A 25,237-nucleotide genomic window follows, 5' to 3' on the forward strand; every position below is an offset into this window, starting at 1 on the left:
GCTATTAAGAATATGGAAAGGGATATTACCGAATATCGTTAGAATATTTAGTATACTAGAAGATATGGCAGAGCCTACTCTAAAATTAATAGTATACTGCTTATCTGTTGACTTAATTGTTAAAGATTTTATCACTCTTATTAGGGCTCTTACTTACCCTATGCCTGCTGTTAATAGGCCGGAGGCGCTAGTATCTAGGAGGATTCCGCAGAAGGTATAGTTACTATAACATTCTTCCTCTAGAAAGGCAGAACTCGGTGAGGGCATTCGGAAGGGGTCAATTTATAGGAAGGTATATTAGTATAATTTATCCTATAGGGCTTATAATATCTCGATAGATGAAGAAGGTGACGGTTCTATTTATACAGGGGCTAAGAAATACTAAGTAGCTGTAAATTGTGGTGCGATAGCGTCCTCTGTATCCTAATATATAATCCCTGCCATTATGACTTTAATATCTTTAACGATATCGTCAAAATTAGTATCTTCGAGGGCTTAGTCGGCAGTCCCTTTATATTCCTATAGGAAAACGCGGAATTTCTTATCATTAGGGGCGGTACGGTTAGAACGGTTCTTTAGCTATTATATCTTTGATTCTTATTGTTCTTAGGCAGTATGGTTGGATGACTAATATCCTAATTTATTGCAAATAAAGCAATATCTTTAATGGGGCCTAGCTGGAAGTGCGCGATTCTATTGTTTAAAGCGGCGTTAAGGGGGTCCGTATCATTAGGGGCGTTAATACCGGTTATGGGATTGACCGTATCTACAATCTATAAATAACGCCATATTATCATCAATATCGTTATTATCTTGATATTATTATTGAAGGAAATAATGCTATTGATTCGTATGAATTAACTTATAGATAAAGAGGGATCGCCGTAGGTTAGCAGCAAGGCCTTCGAATATAAAGGTATAGCGATATATAGCCTGGCTACACTTAGGGGTATCCCTTACAGCATTAAGCACTTGCTGATGAAGCTCTATATCAGCTATAAAGGGGGGAAAAAGACCACGATATAGGCGCTAAAGTTCCTCTAGTAGGATATTAAGGCATTCTAGCTTTAACTTATTAAGATATTTCGCGATAGTTAATTGGAGCGTTATTCTATTCTAACGGTACAAATAGAATTGCTTTATGCTCTTATTTTCGAAGTAGCTCTTAACTTTGCGGACCATATCGTCAAAAGTAAGGGTATTACAAATACATTCGATATTATCGAAATAGTACATCTTAACATTACCGATTAGTATAATTTAAAAAGCTCTAGCGAATACATAATTAAGCAGTCCTAGAAGGCAGTACTTACTCTTAAAAGATACTACTTTTAGTATAAGGAAGTCATCCATTTTGCCGCTATATCTATCCTCTATACGATAGCTGCGTAAGAGGTTAGATATCTTCTTCGAAATATTATTAAACCCGGCCTTTACATAGGCTCTTCGGGTATAATCTTCTTAGTGGTGTTATTATTCCAAAGGGTATTCTAAAACGGCTTATCGGTAGCCTTACGGTAGGCTAGCAGGATCTCTGGCTGGGTTATCCTATAACCCGGGTCGGTCTAGGTTTACCGGTCCTCCCGTTAAAATGGTCCGTTCATTGGCCTAGATAGGCCGATAATGCCGGGAGGGGTCCGGTGCCATGCCTATCCTTAGCATTATAGGCATTTAAGCCGGTTATTAAGGCATTTATGCCTATAGGTTGTAGCTACGATACTATAATTCGTAATATCTAGTAGTAGGGGCAGCTGTTTTATCAATATTAGGGGCTTGCCCTATGCCGCTAGTAACGGCATATCGGGGAATATTAATATTAGTGGCTTGGAGGGTATCACTAGCAACTTCGAGGGTATTACCATCGGCGCTCTCTATTGATTAAAGCATATCATCGGGGCCTATAACCTGACCTCTGGTCCTTATGGGCATACTATGATTCCGAGGGGTATTAGGATAGCCGCTTCGGCTAGCTCGGCTAGGAGTATAACCCTTAGGATAGAGTATTTAGTCGGTCGGGCTATAATCATCATCCGTTGAATATTGCTATTATCGGGAGCTTTCCCTTATCTCAAATAGCGGCCTATTATAAATAGGCGCTTTCCCTTTCTGTTATAGCGGCCGGCCCCTTTCTTCTTCAGTAGGAATAAGGGCCTTCTTTAACGTAGATAGAGGGATAAAGGGTTATTATGCCGTTAGTATTGCAAAGTCCCTAGGGGTCGAAGGGGCTTATAAAGGTCTTCGCGAGGGTAATCGCAAGGGTATTCGTAAGGGTATTCATAACAGTATCTATAAGGGTATTCGAACAATTATAGCAGGAAGTGAATTCCTTAAGCTTATAATAAAGGGGGCATCCTAGTTTATTTATATCTCCCGTTCGGTATAAGCAGTAGGGACTAATTATTCCCTATCTAGGTTTAACCGGGATATAAAGGTCTTGCGTGTAAGTTAGAGGTCTATTTCTTCTTAAGGCTATTTAGGCATATACTCTTATTATATACAGTAGAGAAGGGTCCTAATTGTTAATAATCCTATGCTTCTAATATACACCCTACATTCCCATAGGGTTGTTCGGAATTCCCATAGGAGCCGTTTATTAATACGGCTAAATAGTTCCTCAGTCCACTTATTACAATCCTCACGGAATTATTCCTATAGATCATCATCCTTCTCATCGCCTATTATATAACTATTAATAAGGTAGGCGATACGATTGTGTAACTATTCGTCCATAGCATTTATAGGGTCAACTTAGTCTATCGAATCAATCTAGTCTTTTATAATAATCTTAGCGAAAGGGTTAAGCTTTTCCGGTAGTAGTGCCTCCATTATGATATTAATAGGGGTAAAGATAAGGTAGAAAAGGCAGAGAGATAGGGAGCATTTCGCATAGGTATTAAAAGGAAGTAATTAAAAAAGAAGTAATTAATAAAAGAAGGTAGTAAATTAATAAAGGAAGGAAGGAAGTAATTAATGAAAAGAAGGTTATAATTAGTAAAAGAAGAAAAGAAGGAAGGAAGCAATAGTCGGGCGGGATATTATAGGCATTCCGATTGCTTATTTGACTATATATCGGTAAATAGGTCCTTTACCATTATAAGGCTCTGAGTCGCTTGCGTAAGAACCTGCGTTTGTGCCTGCTAATAGTATCACGATAGATTTAGCGTTCCGTAGTTCCCAGCATAACTAAAGATATTGTAATATTTAGCGATCGTTACTGACTGACACAATCAATCAGTGTGATATTAGCGATTATTCCTTATGATAGACGAGTAGGGAAGGTTAGACACAATCAATTTATCCCTTAGTCTATAATATATAAGCCATTTCAATTAAATTAGGCTAAATCACGTTCCTTATTAGCACGATCTTTTTAAATCGTCTCTTCTTGCTGGTCCTAGCTAATCTGTGAAGTGAACTTTAACTTCACTAATCAGTATTGGTGTCACATCAAGGGGTACCCAGTTGTACGTAGGGTTGCGCGCATGGTATTAAGTACCGTGAGGTCACCGGTCAAAGGTATGATTACTTCTTTGATTATAACTGACTAACTAAGAGGAAAGAAAGGAAGCAAAAGAGTAATTATACGATGTGGCCTTTTTGTGCGTGCCGCTGTCACGTGCATCGGCGCAGTCGGGCCGGGCTGCCCGCGTGCCCTACCGGGCTCAGGGGTAAAGGGGCAAAAGGGGCCAAAGTGGCCACATCGTGCGCATCGGGTGTGCGCGGCACATCCGTCGCAATGTGCCCAATTGGTGCCCAATTGGGCACCTTGCGACAGCGATTCCGACACTTATGATGTTGTTTTTAGAGGTAAGGAAGAGCCTCATAAGGATCAAAAGACGCCCTAAAAAATCAGATTAAAAGGGGCTTTTCAATAGCTGCATTTGTTTCCTATAAAAAATTAGAATCTATAGTTTATTATTGTTTTCTTATGCTGTATGTATGCTATTGGGCGAATTTACCCCTAAATAGGTAGCCTATTTAATAAGGGCACCGTTATGTTTTGCGCATAACGTCTTGAGTGGATTGATATTTCTATTTGTTATCTTGCTTTGCACTGAATTTAGCTATATGGTAGGATATCCTTAGGAAAGTATATCCTAAGGGGGTATGTTGAAGGGAAATTGGCTTGTCTGTAATGTGGATATCGGTTATATCCGAGGTCGGATGTGCCGAGTTCTCCCTGGATTAGTAAGCCCTTAGGGGTACCCCCTATCCCACTATAAATAGCTGGGAATATAAGTCTCTTAGAGAAGACTTGGTTCCTTCAATCAAGCATTATCGCATTTTCCCTGTGCATTCTGATACAAACAGTGCTGGAAGAGGGCGCGGCAAGATCACATGATTTGGACGGTGGTGTGTGCAGGATGGGATAGGATGGGGCGCATGAGCACATGGCGAATCCGATCTTATCTTGCAGCTTCCAGGAATAAAACAAGGCCAACCTCTGCTGCGGTGGCGCGGAACGCAAAAAGAAGAAGAGAAAAAATAAGAAAAAAAAATAAAAAAGAAAGAAAGAAAAAAAAAAACCGCCGCCACTTTTCCAGACTTGAGCCTGCAAGCAGCGAGCAGGAAAAAGAACAAGAAGAAGAAGAAGAGGAAGAAAGAAGATAAAGAAACCTGCTGGCAGGCACAGGAGGCTTTGGTTCTGACGCCCATGTTGTAAAAGCCACAAAGATTCCCCGTCCGCGGCAGTCATCGTGTCTCTTGACCTTCGGCCCTCTCGCTCGCTCGGTTCCGTCATCGCCTTTTCGGCACGCACGTCCTGACACGTCACCCGAGGGCCGGGAGTTCCCAAGACCAGCAGCCATGGCAGCCGCTGGAGCGCCCCGCGAGGCTGCGCGAGGCGACGCAAAGAGCGCGTGGAACATTGCCGAGGGAAACATGGAGGATCCCGAGGAGGAGCGGGTGATTCTCTGCGCCCTGGACTCTTTTGCGTAAGTGCCTCCTCCCGCTGGCTTTGATGGTGCGGGAAACAAGACAAAGAAACAAAGCAAAACACCATGCATGCGCTGTCGCGGGTGCAATGGAACAAGCAACACGGCCTCTTGCCGTTCCGTGTCCCATTTCGTGGAGGGAATGCCGCCTCGCCTTCCGCCTCACTGACACGACGCCGGCAGGCAGTATCCCAAGGTCGCCCACTTCAACGTGACCCATCTCCGCCGACGGTCCTTTTACGCCCTCCCCCAAGCACACTGGAAGATGCTGGCCGCCCCGCCGTTCAGCTTCCTGGAGACGCTCGACCGGGCCGACCGGGCCATCGACTCCAACGCGGAGCTGGCCGACGCCATCGTGGCCCACAGCCTGCAGGCCTTGTCCCCCCTCGCCGCCGTCTCGCACTCGCACCCCCCCGGCGGGCCGGCGATGCCGCCCCAGTGGGCCGGCGTGGCCAAGCACGCCGACGTCGACAAGGCGCGCAGCACCATCCGGCAGTTCTACCGCGACTGGACGGCCGACGGCGCCGCCGAGCGGCAAGCCTGCTACGCGCCCATCATGGGGGCGCTCGAGGCGCAGCAGCGGAGGCGCCGCGGCGACGCCGACGCCGACGCCGGCCGCCCCCTCAGGGTGCTGGTGCCCGGCGCCGGGCTGGGCAGGCTGGTCTTTGAGCTCTGCCGCCGGGGCCACGAGGCCGAGGGCAACGAGATCTCGTACCACCAGCTGCTGGCGTCGTCGCACATCCTCAACGGCTGCGACCGCGCCGGCCGGTACACCGTCTACCCCTGGGTGCACACCTTCTCCAACCACGTCACGCGGGAGAACCACCTCCGGGGCTACCCGGTGCCCGACGTCCACCCGGCCACGGAGCTGGCCCGCTCGCCCACCCCCGTGGGCAGCATGTCCATGTGCGCCGCCGACTTCCTGTGCCTCTACGCCGACGACAGCCACGCGGGCGCGTACGACGCCGTCGCCAGCCTCTTCTTCCTCGACACGGCCCCCAACCTGATCCGCTACCTCGAGGTCATCTACCACTGCCTGCGGCCGGGCGGCATCCTGGTCAACGTGGGCCCGCTGCTGTGGCACTTTGAGAACCAGGCGCCCGGAAACCACGGCCACGACGACGACGGCGACGGAGAGCACGACTTCAACTCGTCGTCGGGCATAGCCGACCCGGGGAGCTTCGAGCTGTCCCACGACGAGGTCATGGCCCTGCTGGGCAAGCTCGGCTTCGAGGTGGAATGGGCGCAGACGGATGTCGAGGCGCCCTATATCCAGGACGGGCAGAGCATGCTGCAGACGGTGTACAAGGCTGCCACTTGGCTGGCGCGCAAGCCGGAGAGGTAGCAGTCAGCCATGACCACAGGAGGCCCCTGTTTTCTTGTTTCGTCTGTCGTCTGTCGTCTGTCGTCTGTCGTCTGTCGTCTGTCGTCTCCCGTCTTTCGTCTTTCGTCTTTCGTCTCTCGTCTTCCGCCCTCCTTCTTCCGTCTTCATCTTCCTTTTCCCTTCGTCCTTTTTCCCTCTTTGGAAAAGACGGCCGCAATGCCAGGGTAGACGGGCGCATTCCTAGACACGATACAGATACAGATACAGATACAGATACAGATACAGATACAGATGCATAATGAAGATGCCAGCGATAGAACGCTTTGGGCGAGGTTGGCCGTCCGTCTTGCCCGTAGTCCACCCTCCCGTCGCTCAAGGCGCAAAATGCAAAATGCAAAAAAAAAAAAAAAAATGCCACGGATCCAGCCACCATCGTGGGATCCAGCCACCACACCCTACAACTTGGTGCTCGTCGGCGCCAGCTCGCCCCTGTTCCACAAGGCCCCCCCGTCAATGGCGATGGCCTCCCCGTTGACATGGCTGCCCGCCCTGCTGGCCAGATACACCACCGCCCCCGCAATGTCCTCGGGCACGCCCAGCCGGCGCATGGGGTTCGCCCCGGCCATGCTGTCGGCGCCGCCCGCCATCTCCAGCAGCCCGTTGGACATCTTGCTGGGGAAAAACCCCGGGCAGATGGAGTTGACCGTGATGCCCCGCGGGCCCAGCTCGACGGCCAGGTTGCGCCCCAGATGGATCACGGCCGCCTTGCTGGCGCTGTAGCCGTAGGTGCCCTGCGGGCCGAGGGTGCCGATGCCCAGCCCCGCCACGCTGGCCGTGATGATGACGCGGCTGGGGTCGCCGCCGCCGCCGGCGCGCGAGGCGGCCGCCCGCTCCAGCAGCGGGGTGAAGACGCGGACCGTGTTGAAGACGGCCTTGACGTTGAGGTCCATGACCTTGGCGAAGGCCGCGTCCGGGTGGGTGTCCAAGGCCTCGCCCCACGTGGCGCCGGCGTTGGCCAGGACAATGTCCACGCGGTCGGTGTGCCGGCGCACCTGGTCGAGCAGGCGGGCCACGCCGTCCATGGTGGACGAGTCGGCCGGGACGGGGATGGCGACGGCCCCGGCGGAGCGGTTGGGCAGCGCGTTGAGCGCCGCGCAGGCCGCGTCGCAGGCGGCGGCTTTGCGGGACGAGACGAAGACTTTGGACGCGCCGGCCTGGAGGAACCTTTTCCTGGGCGTCTCAGCGGATGCGATGCGATGCAGTACAGTACGGAAGGGGTGGAGAGGGGGGGGGGCACGTTACGCTGAAGCGGCGTGCAGTCCCAGGCCGCGGGAACCGCCTGTCACGACGGCCACCTTGCCCTCGAGGGAGAAGAGCGACGGGAAATCGCGTAGTTGCGCTTCGGCCATGGCTGGTAGGTTTTGGGGGTGGGGGGTGGTGTTTGCAAGTCAAGTCCGCGCGGGTGGGCAGGAGGGGAGCAGACGGCAGAGAAAAACGAGGCAATTTGGGAAAAGAAAAAAGAAAAAAAAAAAAGGCGGGATGGATGGATGGATGGATGGATGGAGTTGCGGTCCCGGATCACGTCATATCGCGCTGCGCTGCGCTGGTGGGTTTTGCCGAGGCAACTATGCACTGTACATACGGAGCGGAGCGCTACGGCGCTTTCACTGCAGCTGTAACCTCGGTCGAGGCGGGAATCTCAACACGGCGCAGGGGGACAACGGCATCGACAGAGATGGCTCTTGCGGCAAGGGTGCTGCTGGTGTTGCAGATGGAGGAGATGGCCTCTCTGCAGTCACCTTGATTGATTACCTTGGGATGCAGTTGACGTCTCTTGATAAACACTACATACCTACCTACCTAACCAGGTTGACTGACCGCCACGCCAACGCCGCGCCCGCCATGCGACACCCAAACATCATCAGCTCAACTCCATTCCCCCCCCACATGGGCACAAGACAAATTATGAGTCGCCACCATTTCAGAGGAATTCAAGGAATTTCCCCGCAAAGCAAGAAACCAAGCAAGAAGAAGCAACAAGGGAGAAGAACAAAGGAAACGAAGCTGCCATCCAGGATCCCTAGTCGGCGCCGCCCTCGGTTGCGCTGCTTCGCTTCGCTTCGCTCCACAGTTCGCAGGGCGTCTCATCCTCTGCGGGCCACGCATGTTGCTGTCCGAGAATAGCAGACGCCTCAACACGGCAGCAGCTCCATGTTCCTCCATAGCCCCAGGGGCACCCATGACGGCGCAAATCAACTGGGAAAAGCCGTGGCAATGGCTATGCCAATAGCATACATCTGTACCCCACTGGCTGGAGACCACTGCTCCGCAGATGCTGCCAACGAGACGAGCTCGCTCAGTTGAGGAACAAAAAAAAAAAAAGCAAACAAGCAGAAGAGGAGAGAAAAAAAAAAAGGAATTTGGGGAAAAAAAATCCTGGTACAACCCGCGTTCTTTTCGGGGCTGCAGGGACCAAACGTATTCAGATGATTCGCCATGGAGGTGCGTGAGCAAGGCTGTCATCGTCGGGGAAAGGGATCGGGTCTCGTGTCATGAAACGTATCTTGTCTGTCTGCGAGGGAGGCAAAGCATAGCAAGTCTCTTCACAGGGGCGGGCTGTCGCCGTGGCTTTGACTAAGTTCTTCTCAGCTTCTCTTTCTCTGATGGTTCTTCTGGTACCAGCAGTCGTTGACCGCCTCTTTGATGATGTCCAGGCTGTTTGGCATGATGGAGCCGATAAAGAAGACCCTGATATTGTGCTCAATCGTGACCAGTTTGGAGTAGTTGACCCGCGATTCCTTCGACAGCCTCTCCCCGTCCTCCGTAATGGTGGCCTGCACCGGGGGAAACCCCAGCTTGGGCTCGCCGCTCACCATGTGAGGCTTGTGGCCGTGCTCGTAGACGATTCCGTGCTTGGCGGGCTTGACTCCGTGCTTGTTGCAAGCTTTACCGCCGTACGTCAGAATCGGTCTGTGGGCTGCGTCAGCACAACCCAAGCTCAGCTGCCCAGCGTGTCCTGGCTCAACGTGCGCAGGTGCCAGAGCCCCCCCGCGCCGCGACAAAACTTACACGCATGTGCAGTGGCCTTGGTCATTTGCGATGACGATGAAACGCCGAAATCCGACGAAAAACTTCATCCCGTATCTGTTCTCCAGCTCGTGCCTGCCGGAAACGCTGGGGTGCTTATCATGGCCCGAACCTTGCGGCTCGGACCAATACACCTTGAATATCTGGACTGGCGTGTTAGAGCCTACGCCTTGTCCCGGGACCAGCAAGGTGACAAATGCACTGCCGCTTACCTCGCCGGGCTGAAACTTGGACGAATGCTCGATGCGGTACCCTGGTGAGAGCAAGCCATTTGCTGGTAAGCGACGGGACTGCTTGGACTGGTCGTCCAGTACGGGCTACTTACGAGGGTCAATCTCTTCGAACTCATCTTCATCCGTCGCCATCAGGCCACCTTTGGGCGTGGAGGACTCATCATCCTCCACGTCATACCCTTTGGACAAGACAATCATTAGCCTCGCATTCAACCCGCTGTTTTGAGAGGATGGCCGCGTACCGTATGCCGAGCTTGTGTAAGCCATGTCCGACGGTCCTTTGGCACTGCCTCTGATTATGCCATACTGCACTTGTTGGGACTCGGCAACTGCTTGCTGCATCTGCCGTGTCTCGTCTTCTTTCGTATACGCTTGGTCTATGTGTCCTGGCGCTCTCATTAGCTACTGTTTGACCAGTCTTGCCCAAGCGCCATGATTGTCGGCGGAGAGGACCATCGTGAGAGGCAGGGGAGATTCAAATAGGGCCTACTGTCATATTCGGCTGCCTGTTCAGGATAGCCTGATTGCTGGCAATACTGTGCGTGGTCCGGATCGTATAAACCTAGCAGTGTTAGGGCGGGAAGCAGGAATCCCCATTGAGTCCTTTGACTCACATTGCGCCTGAGCTTGAGATTCCGGTCTCGAACTTGTGGACGGACCTAGTTGCTCCAGATGCGATTTGGAAGAGTCGCTATAATCTTTGCGATGATGCTTGTCATGATGTTGGTGTTTGGTTCTGTCCTTGTCCTTGTCCTTGCCCTTGATTTTGTCCTTGCTCTTGTCCTTGCTCTTGTCCTTGTCTCTGTCCCTGTCCTTGACTCTCTCCCTGTCCCTTTCTCTTTCCCGCTCCTTGCCCTTGGGCTTTGAGGAGCGGTGTCTCTCTTGCTGACCGCTATCAAGTGCGTAATCTGTGCAAGGTCAGACGCAAGATTGATGGCCAAAGGGGATGGAAACAAAACAAAGCCAATGCACTTGCTGAATCCCAAGCACCATGCGGAAAACCAAATGCGACGGGTTTGCGGGGTGAAGCATCTTGAACTCACCCTGCGCTTCGTAGTTGGAGCCTGGCGAGAGATTTTGAAAGTCTGCAGCCAATTCGTCTATTCTCTGGGAGTCTCGTGGCGTTCGCGCTCCGTCGGCATAGTCAAAGTTGAAGTCGTAGTCCAGGTTTCCTAAAACAAAATGGGTATGAGCGTGAGGGATGTGGCGGGAGAGTTCGGCGGCTGGGCAACACACCATTGTGGTCCTGCCGAACCCGATACATTCGGTTTTGGCTCGCATCGAAAGCCCAATCCGTCCAGGCACTCCAAATCGTCGACATCGTTCACGTGGTTGCACCAGCATACAAGAGCGTTGTTGCCGGCCAAGGTGGAGCACAGGGTCAGACAAGACAAGACAAGACAAGTGCCGGACGATGCGTGAGCAAGGCCAGGGCGAGGACACTGCCACGAGTGAGGCCGTAGAACGAATGCTTGCGACAAGAGCGGCCGCGAACCTATCACGGGATGGCTGGGAAGGGCCTCTGCAGGAACAGGAACGGCGAAGGGCAATGGGGACATGCGGGCTCAGAACGCGCGGCGAACCTTGACTCGAGCGCGCGAAAGGGCAAGTTTCGCGGCATTCGCTCTCTCCAGTGGACGGCTGAGAGGGCGGGATGGGATATGGAGCAAAGCACAAGGAGCCCGCGACAGCACGGCGCTCGGGTGGTGATGGCTCGCTGAAGCCCACATTGCTGTGATACGTGGATGGATCAAGCCCGTGGGCCGTGGGCCGTGGGCCTGTTGCTTTGCCGCTTTCCCCTCTCTGGCGTTTCCTGCGCGCTCCGCGTTTGGTGCACCTGAGGAGCCGGCTGTGGGTTGGGTTGGCGAGTCGACTTGCTGCAGGGCCGTCAAGTGGGTTGATGGCATCGCCAGGATGCGATGGCCTGGAGTGGAGCGCATGAAGTGGACGACGCCTGGAAGCCTGGAATTTTGGATGCACCTTGCTGCTGGCCGGGGGTGGACTACCAACAGCCACGGCCCCGCAGCAAACTGACTGGTCTGGTTGGTGGTGGGGCGGGGGAGGGGGGTGGGTATGGGGCCAGACGAACCAACCAACCAGGATGGAGGGGTGCTCACTGGGCCGCTGCAGGCCGCTGCAGGCCGTTGCAGGCAGGCGCAGGCAGGTGCAGGCCATTGCAGGCCATTGCAGGCCATTGCAGGCAGTTGCAGGCAGTTGCAGCAACTTCGAAGGCCTATGTGCCTTTCAAGCACTGGGTACCTTAGGTACCGATCTACCTACCTTAGGTACCTACCTCACCTACCTCCTGCCTGTCTGTGCTGGCAGGTACCTAACGTACCAGGTTGCAGGTACGCTGCAGATGACCCCGTAAAGGCCAGTAAAGAGCCAACCACACGGGTCCACGACGAGAGGGAAAATGGGGAAAACGCGCGGAAAATGACTCTTATCTTCGCCAATGAGATGGGAGACTCTGACCGGCGAAAAGCTGGAACAAAGAGCCGGCGCGGAAATCGCCTCGTTTCTGGGCAGGTGCTTGAACGGGCAGCAGGCCAACGTCTGCTTCTATGCGTTGGATGCATGAGGGTCGGCTGGCATGCTTGTTTAAAAGCCTCCGAGGGCTTTGCTGCAAACATTGGTGCATGCTTGATACCTGTGTTGCTAAATCTCCGGGGCGAGTTGCAACGTGGGTTGGTGGTGGCTCTGCGAGGTGCGCGTTACATCGTGCGACTCTGTGCGACTCTGAGGCTGCGCGATCGCGATTCGAGCTGATGGGTTCTGCGACTTGTGTGTCTCAGGTATCCAAGGTAGGTAAGCTGCGGCAGCGGAGTGACTCCGTGCTCGGGTAACGAGACAAAGGGCTCCCTCCCCAAGAAAGGCTGCTGCTTCTGGCTTCTGGCTTCTGACTTTCTGACTTGCTGCTGCGCAAGATTGGAGCTCGGGGAGAGAAAATGGAATTTGAAACGAATTCAAGATGGGAAATTCTTTGACAGGAGCAGAACGCGCGGACAGACACTGATTTAGCATGCTGCAGGATAGAGCAAGCACAAGTCATCCGATGAAGCAAAGACGGCATTCGCATGCTTTTCGGGTTCAACTCCGAACAAGCAAGCCTGGTGGAAGGAAACAGGTCAGAAATGGCAGGTAACTTGCGGTTTATATCTCAGCAGCCCCACTTTTCCCCCCTGCTTTGGAGGGGTAGGTTGGGGTACCTCGAAGCCAAGCACCTACCTAACCCAAGGTAAGTCGAAGGCCGTCTTTAAACAGAAACCTTCGGATTCGACTCCTCATCTAGGGAGTACTATGATTCCTTAAGAGTACAGAGCACTCCGTTCCCGGGTTGTCATCCTACAATTAGGTGCCCGCAGTTGTGCGCACCAAACCACCGACTCCCAGGTAGGTACTCCGTACCCATTTGAATGGTTGTTGCTCCAATCCCAAGTTAGCTCCTGCCTCGCTGTTGGCGGCAGGGGCCCCACAACCCGCACCCCCGGAACGGCCCGTGCAGCAACACTGTTGTTTCCTCTCTTTGTCCTTGTCCAGCGGCAAATGCAAGGCCGCGCACCGATAATGCTGTCCAACAGGGCCACAGTTGCCTGCTTGACGCGCATTGTATTCCAGTGGTCTGTCTACAGAGGAGCGCCCAAGCTGGCAGCCAAAAAAATTCAAAGGAGCCATTTCAAGCCAGGTACCTAGGTAGGTAGGTAGGTACCTAGGTAGGTAGGTAGGTAGCTACTGGCAATAGGTAACAAAGGCGGGGGCGGGGGCCTGAAGCACCAATCTCCTCAAAGAGCAAATCCCAAATCGAGTTAGTAGCCCACAAGTTCTCCCCCCAGACTTGTTGTGTTCGAACTAGGGTCTGGTGTTTTGCTCAAGCTCCCTACTTTTTCTCCTTTTCTGCAGGCGCTCCAACCGCAGCCTGCCCTGCGGGGTGTGATGATGGTTGGGAGAGGCATTTAAGCCCCGTAGCGGAGCTTAGCAGCTTGCCGAGAATTGCCGAGAACACGCGCGTGCTAATAGAGACCTGCCACGAGTACAGTTGCGCAAAATACGAATGCACGAATGCAGGCTCAGGCCGACTTGTCGCTGCTTTTTGCGCCATGGGGGCATCCTCAGGTACGTACGCTTGATTTTCCGAGTGCCTTTTGTCAGCCAGCCCAAGGGGACGGGGTGAGCTTGAAAGCTCCATGTCCCAGTGCCGGTTCCCGGTTCCCGGTTCCCCTCTGCCATCTGGCGTGTGGTGTGTCACACCAGGTCTGGTCACAGCACAGCTTTTCCAGCAGCCACTCAGAATGAGGCATGGAGCATGCTTGGTGGGCCTCCGCTAGCTGGCGGCTGGCGGACGGACCCGCTGGAACCTGGAACCTGGCTCGCTCGCTGCATGTGGTTAACTACAATCGCGTCAACCACCGAAACCAAACAACGTGGAATTTGTCTCTGAACGCAGCCACAAGTCGAAACGGGGTGCGGACTACCGAGTACGGAGTACAGACCCCGGAGTATCTGCTGAGGAGAAAGAAATGAAAAATCCCGATTATGATTTTCTCCGACCGAGCGCGGACCCAGCTGCGCAGAGCCAGAGACACACCCGCCCCCCCCCCCCCCCCCCCCTTCTCCCCGCCGTGAGCCAGTACGGATTCCGGAACGCAGTTAATTACTGTACCCAGACCTGTCATCTCGCTGCTCTCTGGGTCGGATGACTCCATGTCCCCTTCACGACGGGACATGGCCGCTGCTTGTTGCTGAAGCAGCTGCCTGCTCAGAGAGCGAGGTGCAGCAGCCACCGACCAGACACCATCGGCACAGGGGCGGTCAATCGCCAGCTGCCAGCTGCCAGCGGACGCCATCGTCATGCCGTACGTGGCCGCCCCAGGAGCCGCTGCATCGACGGCGCCTCGAGACGATGCAGCGACGGCGAGCCGGGAAGCGGCTGCTTCTGATGCCGCTGCCCGCCTGGAAATGCCGGGCGGCCCGGCTCGGTCTTTGAACCAGTTCGTCACCACTGCCTCCTCCCGCGGGGACGACGACATGAGAGGCAGCGACAGCTGGAAGCTGCACAGCGACGACGCGTCGTCGAGCGCCTCGAGCCGAGCCACAACGCCTGAACCGCACTCACCTCCAAGATCACGACCATCACTGTCCACCAGCACCGCCGACATTCGAAGGTCTCAGGCCACCAGGACGCCAGCGATACCGATTCCCGGCGCTGTGCCACCGCCGCCCATCCCGCACCCCCCTCCAGCCCAACATATCTATCGTGCAGCCCGGCTTCGCCATATTCTCGAGTCACCAAGCCTTGGTGGTGCAAACCGGCGATATGTTCCCAATGGTTCGTCAACTTGTTGTTGTCCATCTTCTTTCCTCCCCGGGAAAAACTGCTAGACAAGCCGGCTGATATGTATCTCGCTGCCTGACCGTCTTAACTAGCCCGACGACAGCCTTTGTCTCAAACCTTCCCTTCCACTGATCGCTTTTCCAAGCATCCTGCTGGCTCATCCATTGCATCTCGGGGTACCTCGCTTCAGCTGCTGTCACCAGACCAAAAATTAAGCACAAACCTCAGCACAATCTCATTGCCAACCTTGCACAAGACCAAGACGCCAGCAATACCGCACCGCCAGATACCTCGCGGCCATGTCTCCCCACGCGGGTCATTTTCTGGCCTGCCCTTTGGCGCAGAGTCTAACGGCGACGGTGATGTGCAGAAACGAGGTGGTGAATTCCTCGGTACGAAGCAGCATCATATCCTCAGCTCCCATCCTTCGTCGTGGGCAGAGGTGTCTGCAAAATCGTGCAATTCAGAAAGCAACTCTGAGGAGGATCTAATTGCATACCGAAATGCGAGACAATTCCCGCCACAGCTCCCAGCGGACATCAGTAGCCACATGTCGACTCGCAGGAGCCGCTCATCTGCCACAAACCGAATCACAAACTGGGTCTCGCGGTACGAAAGGTCTTACGGTCCAGCCAGAAGACGTGTTTCGGAAGCTGCGGCTTCAGTGTCTTCTCAAGGGCCAGAGTCAGAGACGACATATTCACAAACGAGCACTGATTCATCGCACGCTGAAGTGGAACAGCTATGGCAACGGCTCAAGATGAAGAGATCCAAGCTGCAGAACATCCGATCGGATATGGCTCGGATACGCCAAGAGCTCCGAAGCTTGCGACTTGAAAAGGATGAAGCCGACAATGCGTTCGTGACGGTCATTCGTCCATTACTGGTCGGCCAGCGAAGTGAGGCCTTTTCGTCCTCGCTCAAGTTGCTGGACGCACGGATGGCTTACATGCTGGATCGCAGACAAGACTATCACTTTTCCGAGGCAAGCTACGAACGCCTGGAGCGAGAGCTTGACGAGGAGGAGAAGGAACTGAACGGGCTGGAGACTCGATTCTTCAGCCTCTTGTCTGCAGGGCAAGACGGGCAAGACGGTCCCCTTCCCGCGCCGACACCCAAACCCGCCACAGACACGATGCACGGCGTGGAGAACGGCACACCCTATGAGCTCCTGGGTATATCCGGCGATAAGCCATCAGAAGACATTCATCCTCTTTATGCCGAGTTTTCGGCAGCGGTTGGAGATTTGGAGAATGCAAAGGACGACTATAACGACCTTTTGTTTGTGCGCTCGCAATACGAGGACGAGAAAGAGCTGAGAGCAAGTACAGGGCTGGGCATGACACCTGACGCAGTGGCGTTTTTCGCTGAATTTCCGTCAGACGAAGCCAGGATGAAGACGGCCGTCGCCACTCTTGAGGGCAAGGTCCAAAAACTCCAGCAGTTGTGCCAAGAAAAGAAGGCCATGAAGAAGCACATGTCTATCCAAATGGCCTACACCTTGAACCCCAGCGTTGCGTATGAGGACCTCGACCTCGGCAGCACTGCCGAGATCCTGGAAAAGCACCACTCTGTCGCCCATCCGCGCTACTCCGAGCTTCTATCGCAGCCAAATCATGTCCTGGCAAAGCCAATGCCCATGACGGCCGAGCAAGCCCTAAGGGCTGCCACCCGGCTCCCGGTCGACGACCCTTCCAAGAGCGAGAAACAGCGCCTTGCGGCCAAGGAGTACACGATCGAAACCCTGATCAAGGGCTACGACTCTGACAGCAAGGCGAACCTAGTCAACAGGTGGCTGCTTCACCAGCTGCGACTGTCGTCGTTGAACATCCTGCTCCTGCAGTCGCTCTTCGGGTCCAGCCGTGGTCTGAACATCCGGGATTACTGGCGCTGGCAATGCGACGTCATGTATTACTGGTGGCGCGACAGCACCGCGGAGCAGGGTGAAGCCGACAACCCTGCCGTCTCCACGACGGACTTGTCTGAACTCTCGGGACGGCAACACACGCCTCAGCCTTCGCGAGCCGCCTCGGACGGCGATGGCAGGGCAAACCGCAAAGCAGTACGGTGTTTCAAGAGCAGCGAAATGCTACGAGTGCTCTGACGAGGAAAAACAAGTGGGCTGCTCTGCAAGCAGGCGGGAGAATCGCGTCCGACGAGCGGAAGAAGAAGACACGGCCAAAAAGAAGAAACAAAAAAAAAAAAACACCACTTGTCGTATTCACGTGTCCGACTTTTGCTACCTCCGGCGCCACCTACCCGGTCGTGGCGCTACGTTTATGGAGCACTAGAAGACTTTTGATATTTACGGACGATTTTTCGCGTCCCGTTGCTTTCTCCTTACTGACTGACGCAGCGGTGTTTTCCTCATCAAGCCACGGCCTCGGCCGCTTGTATCATGATCGCGAGCGACTTTCAACTGCACAGCCCCACGATTGGAATAAACAGCACAACTGGCGAGCTGGAGAAGAAGCAAGATGCTTGTGTCAGCTTTTTTGGGGGGTTTTTTTTTTCTTTTCTTTTATTATTGTTATTATTATTTTCACATGGTTTGATTGATACCCGTAATTGGCTATGCCAGGGCTCTCTGAAGCTGGAGTTCATACACTGCATTGCATGGGGCTTTCTCTTTGCGTGTATCTTGATGCACACTTCTACTCTGCGTGTGTTTTGATGCACACCTCTACTCTGCGTTTGTGCGGCATGACCGGCGGCGGCGGCGGTGGCCACTATAGATTGCTTTTGTTAATTAATTTTAATCCGCTTGTTTCGTTTTCCAGTCTGCTCCGTAAACTGCATGGTGGGCCTTTGCGTCGTGTGCCGCAGTCAGTGTGAGAAGCTCAGTAGCGATAGAGCCGCACTTGGTGTGGCGCCACGCTTTCGGTGCGATAATGTCCTTGTTCCTTTTGCACGGTGTCATTTACGTCTGCGACACTGGTCTCGCTCGAGCAAAGATGAGGTTTTGATCCCCCGCTCGTGACGGCTTCTCCGTACGGCTGGGCACCTCTGCCGTCGTCGGATGCCGCGTTTCTGGCAGGGAAGAGGGAAGAGGGAAGGAAAGTGGGAAAACCGTGGCGCGCGGGGTACGAGGGTCTCCGTCATGTCAAGCCGTACGACGTGATGGCAACAATTGGCAACTGAAAAATGATATTTGGGGAATGGTAATTATAGTCATGCTAGTAAGAGGTACAAGCAAGTCTCGCTGGGAAAGCTTCGCAACCCGACAGGAGCACCGCAAAAGACCGACCATGAGTCTGCAGCAGAAAACAAAGGGCATCTCGAGGAATCGGGCGCCACTGCCCCGTCTTGATCAACTAAAACAACCCCATATGCTCTTCGACTTGGGCTTCGCCTTGGACGACGACGCTCCACTCTCCTGGCGGCGGCCCCCCTTGGCAGCTTGCGGTCTGGAGCTCTGCGCGGTCGGTGGAGGCTCTGGCACCTCGACACCTTCAGCCCTTGGGTAGCCTCTCGGCCCGTGCGCCCTCCTTTCCTGCGGTTTCCCCGGGGCAGCCTCACAGGTCGGCGGCGGGGGCTTGGGCGGCACAATGCGCCGCGCGGGTTTCCTCGTCGCTCCCGCCGACAAGGCGTCTGGCCTGATCGGTCCCTTGTTCAGCACCGCTCGGGGCACCGCCAAGCCCGACGGCAGCGAGGCGTACCTCGACGGGGGGTTCGTCTCTACCCGTTCCCGCAGAGGTGGCGAGTAGCGCCTGTCGACCACCGGGCGCCCCTGGGCGTTGAGCGAGGTCCGACGGAGCGTTGCCATGGCTCCGGTGCACGAGTTCCCCGCGCCCCGGCGCGGGGCCGACGGCACGGAAGAGGTTATCGTCGAGTAGCTATACCCCTGGCCGGGGATGCCGGACGTCGCTCCATACCCGCTGAAAGTGCTGCCGGTGAAGCAGCTCGGCATCGAAAACCAATTGAGGGCTTTGCTCCGGGTTTTCCAGGCCCCTCCTCCTCTTTTTTTCCCCCTTTGTTTCTTTTTTTTTTTTTTTTTTTTTTTAGTACGCGAGAACGCTGCGGCGATGAGACGTGGACAAGTCGAAGGGTGGCGAGGAAGAGGTGCTGGGGCAAGCTGCACGACACGAAGCTTGGCCAAGGGGGATCGAGGTGGGGGAGCTGAGTAGATGCAAGGAAATAATGGAATCAGGATGGTAGAGATAATGAATGCCCTGGACTCTGTTGTAGACGATAGAGGGAAAAGATGGCCGAGACTCTCCTTTTCTTTTTTTTTTTTTGGCTAGTTTCAGTCGTCTTGGCCCCGAAAGAGGAAGACGAGATGGTCGTAGGAAATGAGGAGGTGGCATCGCAGCCTTCGGACTGCCACCGCACGCGATTTGACGCGGCAAAGAGCAGATCCAGGCGGAAATCGCTCCTGCTCGTGGCGAGGCGGGGCGACGGAAGCTGCGAGCGAGCCGACTTGCCCGGCTACGGCTGCGCTTGGCGTCGTTGGGCGATGGGGAAGGCGCGTCCTTGCGAGAGCTTGCGGCAGGAACCCAGGCAGGCATGCGGGGTCGGCGTTCCCGTCGAGCTGCCCTTCGTCCCGGTCACAGCGCTGCCATCTCGGTTTTTGTTTTCTGTCTTCAGGGCGCACCTGCAGCTGCCGGGACGGTTCTGGTGATGCTCACTCCTAGGACGTTCCCGATTCGCACACCGTACCGCTACGGCGCACCAACACGGCAAGAGATGCTCCTCCCGAAGTTGAACCCCAACGAGCGATTGCGAGCTTAGGGGGATGTCGAGAGATGGGGCATTCGGCACACGAGCGCAGAGCCATCGGCGTCTTCATGTCACTGGAATGGGGAGCTCTGCTGCCGCCGCAGATGTCACGGCTTGCTGTCAATAACGGCGGAGTACATCAGCACCATGATGCATAATCAGACAGAAAACTCGAATGATGCTAAGCAAGGTTTCTACAGGAGTGAACCCGACGGAATGCCAGCGTTGGATCTGTACGCTTGCCTGATTCATCACCTGCTGGTCCGACGCCTGCCAGATGAGCTAAATCAGGTTCCTCTCGGCAATGGGCAACAGAGGAGACGGTGAATACTGCTTTCCAGGTCCACCCATTGGGGTACCGAAGACGTGGTTAGAAATCACACAGACTCGAGGGAATAGTGGATGGCTAGAAGTCGAATCTCGCAAGAGTTTTCACTCGGCAGAGCCAAGCCAAAGAACACCACCCCTGGGCTGGCCGTTTATAAATTCCTTTGACTAGCGCGGATCCTTATGCGTGTTTCACAATTGGCTAGCGAGACTTGCCCACGAAGTCTTGCATTCTGGAAGAGAAGTCAATGTGAGTAGATGATGAAAAATTCATACGCGCATGCAGATTATGACGGCTTTCCAAGATCTTCACACAAAGAGCCAGAAACTAGTGGGGTGCATCCACTATCTGTCCTGCCATGACCATTCTTCCCAGACTTATCGATATCATCAACGATGCAACGCGGCAGAAAATCATGCCATATATGTCGCTGCCTTCCGCTCTCTACCACAGGCATACAGACACCTAGACACCTAGACACGAGGCCCCTCGAGATCGTCTATACCTTCCACTGCCGGCCACCTAGTCAACCCTGCAAATCTTCAAAACCCTCCTATCGCCGGCTAGCATCGTGTCCAGCTCCCTCAGCTGCGTCAAGCTCACCGATTTCGAATGCTCCAGCGCCCTCAGACAGTCGGTCAGGCAGTCGACATCGTCCGTCAGTCGCGCCACATCCTCGTCGAGCTGCGTCGTCCGCGGCCGCGTAAACATGGCCACGGCTCTTTTCTGCTCCTGCTGCGCCAGATACCTCGTCGTTTCGTGGATTTCCTTGTCGAGCAGCCCGATGGTGACCATGACCTGGTCCTTTTGCACCCTTGTTTCCGCGATGCGTAGCTCTGCGTGGCGACATAGCTGTCTGAATTCTTCCGACATGAGGACGGTGTCTACAGCAACCGGCTTTGGCTGTCGAGAATCGAGGTCCTTGGGGGGGGGGACTTGATCTTATTGCCTTGCCCCCCTGTAGCGGTGCTTTGGGATGCAAGAGACGCCAGATAGATGTCCAGTGGGACGGGACTTGTTCCAAGAGCGGCCGGCGATTGGGAGGCTCTCTTCCCGTTTGCTTTCCTGTTCCTCTTCTTTCTTTTTTTCTTTTTTTGGTCTTGGACCCTGTCACACCATTCCGAGGCCTCGCCGGTTGGAGGGGGCATTCGAATATATATATACGGGTTGCACAAGATGATGACTGACGATTCGCTTTTTGCGTTACCTGCATCATGTGGTCTGCAGGGCAAGGACACACGACATGCTGTTACATGGGGAAGCCTCCGGGAGCCGGGGCGGAGTCGAAGGGACTGCGTGGACGCGGACTGGGCGCATCGGGTCATGGCGAGCATCAGCACCGCCGCGGCGATGCAGGTCTGGCATTGTGCGTGAGAAGCAGATTCGGCTGCTTCGAATCACCACCACGTGCATTCTAGGCTTCTGTATCGTTCTTGGAACTCTTTAGCAATGCCTGTTCGAGTCATCGCGAGTGTGGGCAGAAAGCAAGAGATTCAACGCTTTGCTTTGCTGCTCCCTCGCGCGGGGGGATTCCCGACCGCAAGCGATAGCGCCGTGCGGATGCGCACACCGACCGGCACGCAGTCGGCTGGATTTCCTTCGGCGCCAAAACTCCCTCCCGATGACGCGACGAAAAAAAAACATCGCAGGCCGACCGGGCGGCGTTGCGGTGTCCGTCGGGCGGACCCCAAAGCGCCGGCGGTTGACGGGCCCGCCCGGGCCGGCATCCGGAGTCTACCGGCACACCCATCGGGGGACAAGCGGGCGATGCTGGCAGCGCTCCGTCGCTGCGGGTGTGCGACTCGGCAAGGGTGCGTGCGGGCTGCCGGGCACCAGGAGGAACTGGCGGCGCGGCCCAAAGGAACGCAGCTTGGCATGGGAACGAGGCCTGGTATCCGGCCACGAGGTCGGGGTGGGGCCGGGCGTTCTTGGGCCAGAGGTGCATGGGAGTCGGAAGCTGTTGCCAAAGACGCCTGCCTGCATGCTCAAGGCGGCGAGTTCAGTTTGCCGGGCTCGACGGGGTGCGCGTCCCCCCCGGGCTGCGGAACTGCCTTGCCATGGCGGCTGGACCCGCCGACGAGCGGGTTCGATTATCACGGGAGGCGTTCCTGGCGAGGGATGGGTTTGCAGCATCGGCTTGGTGTTGGGTTGCGGGCTAGACACGCAAGCGGAGTTCGGGACGTGCTGGTAGTGGTGGTGGTGGTTGTCCCGGCAATCTGGGATGTGTAGACGCTGGCGTGGTGCGCAGGTTGGAGTCTACGGTGCTGAGAGGCAGACGCGTCCACGTTTCTCATCCGGCAGCCATGAAAGAAAAGGGGCATGCGTTGGGCGCGGCAGCAGCAGCAGCAACGGGGCCTCGTAGCTTATCCACGGACACTGGGACGACACGCACCGGCGCAAAGCACGGCGCAATCACGCACGCAATGGAACAAGCAATCAGCGACGACGGCCCTGATCGGCGTGAACATGAAAACTCGACGGAAAACTACGGGACGGCAAGGACCCACGCCCAGAAAAGCAACCACAACCAAACCCACACGTAGCGGCTCCACGGGCCGGGTTCGAAGAAAGTGCCGCCCCCCTTGAAGCACGACCGCATCGTGGCTTGCTCCTACGCCTTTGAATAATGACTGCGCCAGAGCCAGAGCGGATTGGCGCAGCTTGAGCCGCGGGGCCAGCAAGCAAGCGCAGCAGCATCTGGCTCGATGCGAGAGGGAACCCCGAGAGCGGAATCGTGCCTGACGGTGCTGCGTTTCGAACCGGGGGGGGGCAACCGTCGAGACTCGAAAGGGGAACCAGGTCATGCCGCGTTCCCCGTCGCAGAATGCTTGCGCTAGCATCAACACAGGCCAGCGGCGATTCGATCCATCGCCTCGAAGCCTACCTGGCGGCCAGAGACGCCCTGCAGCACCACCACCCAAACGTCGTGCTCCGGACCAAAAAAAGGCGCATGCCGCCTGGCGGCCTAGAACATGGGCTCCGTGCTGGAAAAGTCCTTGATGCGCCGCAGCAGGCGCTGCAAAACGCGGAGCCCCGCGCTGGGCGCATCCCCCGGCACCATGTGACCCGCCAGCGCAACCTCGTAAAAGGTCAGGCCGCGCTCCTCGCGCCAGACGCCCACGCGGCCGCTGCTGCCGACGACGCCGCCGCCGGAGACGTTGTGGCGAGGGACGAAGAACGGCGTGGACGGGTACTCGTGGAACCCCTTGGCTCCCCCCCAGGTGGTGTTTTGCAGCGCAAAGAGCGTCCCGTTGGTGGGCAGCAGGAAATCGAGCGCGCCGGACCCGATGATGACGTTGCGCGTCTTGGCCACGACTCGGGCGAGGGTGCCGTCGAGGGCCGGGCCCGGCGAGGCGTCCCCGTGGGGGAAGACGCCCCGGCGGCAGAGCTTCCAGTCGATGCTGGGGGCGTGTATGGCCCGCTGCACGTCGGCTCGCTCAAAGTACGTCTCCGGGGCGGACGGCGGGGGTTTTCCGCGGGCGTTGGGGTCGCCCAGCGGCTGGTACGGCTGCGGGCACGTGTTTAGGATGTGGTAGGGGTCGAAGCACGGGTTGGCGGTGAAGAGGAGCTCTCTGGCGATGTCGAAGAGCGCCTGGTCGCGCGGCGGCGGCGGGAAGGGGTCCGCGGGCGGCGGGAAGGTAAAGTACCGGTTGGTGTACTCGGTGCAGCCGTCCTTGTCGGCCTGCTTCCGGAGCTGCGCGACGGCGGCGCGGTCGAGCCCCAGCGCGCCGGCCCAGTGGGCGAGGTACGGCTCGGCGGGCAGGAGGGTCTGCAGGCCCAGGGTGCCGATGACGGGGTCGTTGATGGCGATGCGCTGACGTTGAAGTACTTGGCGTCGTTGGCCTCGAGGAAGCCGTCGGCAATGTAGGGCACGTACATGCCCGCGTAGGACTCGCCAGCCAGGTACACCCGGCGGTGGGCCAGGCCGAACGTGTCGACAAAGTTTCTCCAGAAGCCCTTGAACTGCTCGGCCAGCTCGACCTCGTTGCGTATGTCGGGCTCTCCCTGGCTGAAGCCGGTGCCGACCGGCTGGTCGACCCAGACCGTGTTGGCGAGGTTGGACCACGCGTACGCGTTCTTGACGACCGACAGCGTGCCCGGCTGCCACAGGAACGGGCCGTTTTCCGACAGCATCCCCCCCAGCGACGAGCACCCGGGCCCGCCGTTGAGCCACACGACAATCTCGTCGCTCGCCTGGGCCGCCGGCGACGGGAAGAACCAGAAGAACAGCTTGCGCGTCTCGTTTGCCCGGTCCGAGATGGGCAGCAGCCCGGCGTAGGACTCGCCCGCGTCAAAGGGGACCAGGGGGATCGCCTTGCCGTCGACGGCGAACTTTGCGGACCGCTCGTTGAGGTACGGCGACGTCGGGGCCGATCGCTCCGCCACGCGGGGGCCGTTGGCGTCGGACGCGTGGGCGTCAACGTGCGACGGGGGCTTGAACAGGTTCTGCAGCGCCTTCGAAGGCGGCGTCCTGGCTGGCCTGGGCGAGCCGGCCGAAGATGCTTACCGACGCGACGAGTCTTGCGGGACGAATGGTGGCAAAAGGGGCAAGTCTTGCGCTTGCAATCGTGGGAGGAAGAGGAGAGGCCGTTGCCGTGCGGAGCAGGACGGCTTCATTTTAACAAGTCGTGCGAGCCAGGCAAGCCCAGCGGCGTTGGCGGGGGATGCAGTCATCTGTCTGACTTGGCCCGGACGATGTCAAGTTCCGAGGAGGCCGAAGTCGCTCTTCCGTTTCCACGTCTGGCTGAGATCTGACGATGACGGCGAAACACGCTATTGGCGCGGGTGAGTGTGTAGAAGGCCGGATCATCCGAGCGCGAGACGTTACCCCGGATGGAAGCGACGCCAAATGTCTGGTTCCCGGCGGCAAATCTCGTATTGAAACATGAACAAAACCGTCCATATATCCGGAGCGAGGCATGACCATGGGTACAGACTCCACACGAATACGACTTATCCCTACATTTACGGACCTCGGACGCCAGGCAGAGAAGAACAAAGCAGGGGCTGTGCTTCTAATTTCCGGCGTGCTTAATGGTCTTGGTGGTGAGCAGACCCCTGCGGACCGCGAGTCCAGTTTGCCATACGAAGTAATTGTGGAAACAATCGTGGCCAGGGGACCCGAGCGCTGCCGCGCTACCTGCAGAGGGCAGCCAAAGGCTTGTTGAGTCGACAGGCTTGAGACAAGGCTACGTCTGCCATCTGTCCTCCCTCTGCCATGCACCATGAAGATGGTGCTGTGACGGGCCGGATTTCACGGCTTCGTTTTCATCAACACTC

The 25,237-nt window shown here is 56.0% G+C and overlaps 10 protein-coding genes across 10 annotated transcripts; 4 read left to right on the forward strand and 6 right to left on the reverse strand.

Annotated features, from left to right (window-relative positions):
* Positions 1-4,806: 4,806 nt before the first annotated feature.
* Positions 4,807-6,279, forward strand: UV8b_05958 (uncharacterized protein; the record flags this gene model as incomplete). Its single annotated transcript, XM_043143455.1, has 2 exons — positions 4,807-4,934; positions 5,118-6,279. The coding sequence occupies 2 exons, from the start codon at positions 4,807-4,809 to the stop codon at positions 6,277-6,279; spliced, it is 1,290 nt and encodes a 429-aa protein (XP_042999388.1).
* Positions 6,280-6,713: 434 nt separating this feature from the next.
* On the reverse strand, positions 6,714-7,667 carry UV8b_05959 (uncharacterized protein; the record flags this gene model as incomplete). The annotated part of the gene is made up of 2 exons (XM_043143456.1): positions 6,714-7,482; positions 7,561-7,667. 2 exons carry the CDS (start codon positions 7,665-7,667, stop codon positions 6,714-6,716), a joined length of 876 nt encoding a protein of 291 aa, XP_042999389.1.
* A 1,236-nt stretch (positions 7,668-8,903) lies between these two features.
* Positions 8,904-10,899, reverse strand: UV8b_05960 (uncharacterized protein; the record flags this gene model as incomplete). The annotated part of the gene is made up of 9 exons (XM_043143457.1): positions 8,904-9,228; positions 9,328-9,488; positions 9,558-9,598; positions 9,671-9,757; positions 9,821-9,964; positions 10,069-10,140; positions 10,193-10,486; positions 10,622-10,750; positions 10,815-10,899. 9 exons carry the CDS (start codon positions 10,897-10,899, stop codon positions 8,904-8,906), a joined length of 1,338 nt encoding a protein of 445 aa, XP_042999390.1.
* Positions 10,900-14,426: 3,527 nt separating this feature from the next.
* Positions 14,427-17,014, forward strand: UV8b_05961 (uncharacterized protein; the record flags this gene model as incomplete). Its single annotated transcript, XM_043143458.1, has 2 exons — positions 14,427-14,904; positions 15,003-17,014. 2 exons carry the CDS (start codon positions 14,427-14,429, stop codon positions 17,012-17,014), a joined length of 2,490 nt encoding a protein of 829 aa, XP_042999391.1.
* A 1,206-nt stretch (positions 17,015-18,220) lies between these two features.
* On the reverse strand, positions 18,221-18,820 carry UV8b_05962 (uncharacterized protein; the record flags this gene model as incomplete). Its single annotated transcript, XM_043143459.1, has 1 exon — positions 18,221-18,820. One exon carries the CDS (start codon positions 18,818-18,820, stop codon positions 18,221-18,223), a length of 600 nt encoding a protein of 199 aa, XP_042999392.1.
* A 1,659-nt stretch (positions 18,821-20,479) lies between these two features.
* Positions 20,480-20,830, reverse strand: UV8b_05963 (uncharacterized protein; the record flags this gene model as incomplete). The annotated part of the gene is made up of 1 exon (XM_043143460.1): positions 20,480-20,830. One exon carries the CDS (start codon positions 20,828-20,830, stop codon positions 20,480-20,482), a length of 351 nt encoding a protein of 116 aa, XP_042999393.1.
* Positions 20,831-21,171: 341 nt separating this feature from the next.
* On the forward strand, positions 21,172-21,375 carry UV8b_05964 (uncharacterized protein; the record flags this gene model as incomplete). Its single annotated transcript, XM_043143461.1, has 1 exon — positions 21,172-21,375. One exon carries the CDS (start codon positions 21,172-21,174, stop codon positions 21,373-21,375), a length of 204 nt encoding a protein of 67 aa, XP_042999394.1.
* A 44-nt stretch (positions 21,376-21,419) lies between these two features.
* UV8b_05965 (uncharacterized protein) lies at positions 21,420-21,902 on the reverse strand (the record flags this gene model as incomplete). The annotated part of the gene is made up of 1 exon (XM_043143462.1): positions 21,420-21,902. One exon carries the CDS (start codon positions 21,900-21,902, stop codon positions 21,420-21,422), a length of 483 nt encoding a protein of 160 aa, XP_042999395.1.
* Positions 21,903-22,260: 358 nt separating this feature from the next.
* UV8b_05966 (uncharacterized protein) lies at positions 22,261-22,500 on the forward strand (the record flags this gene model as incomplete). Its single annotated transcript, XM_043143463.1, has 1 exon — positions 22,261-22,500. One exon carries the CDS (start codon positions 22,261-22,263, stop codon positions 22,498-22,500), a length of 240 nt encoding a protein of 79 aa, XP_042999396.1.
* Positions 22,501-22,922: 422 nt separating this feature from the next.
* Positions 22,923-24,767, reverse strand: UV8b_05967 (uncharacterized protein; the record flags this gene model as incomplete). Its single annotated transcript, XM_043143464.1, has 3 exons — positions 22,923-23,726; positions 23,777-24,459; positions 24,641-24,767. The coding sequence occupies 3 exons, from the start codon at positions 24,765-24,767 to the stop codon at positions 22,923-22,925; spliced, it is 1,614 nt and encodes a 537-aa protein (XP_042999397.1).
* Positions 24,768-25,237: the final 470 nt, after the last annotated feature.

The sequence above is a fragment of the Ustilaginoidea virens genome, chromosome 4 (genome assembly GCF_000687475.1).
Source record: "Ustilaginoidea virens chromosome 4, complete sequence".
Lineage (NCBI taxonomy): Eukaryota > Fungi > Ascomycota > Sordariomycetes > Hypocreales > Clavicipitaceae > Ustilaginoidea > Ustilaginoidea virens.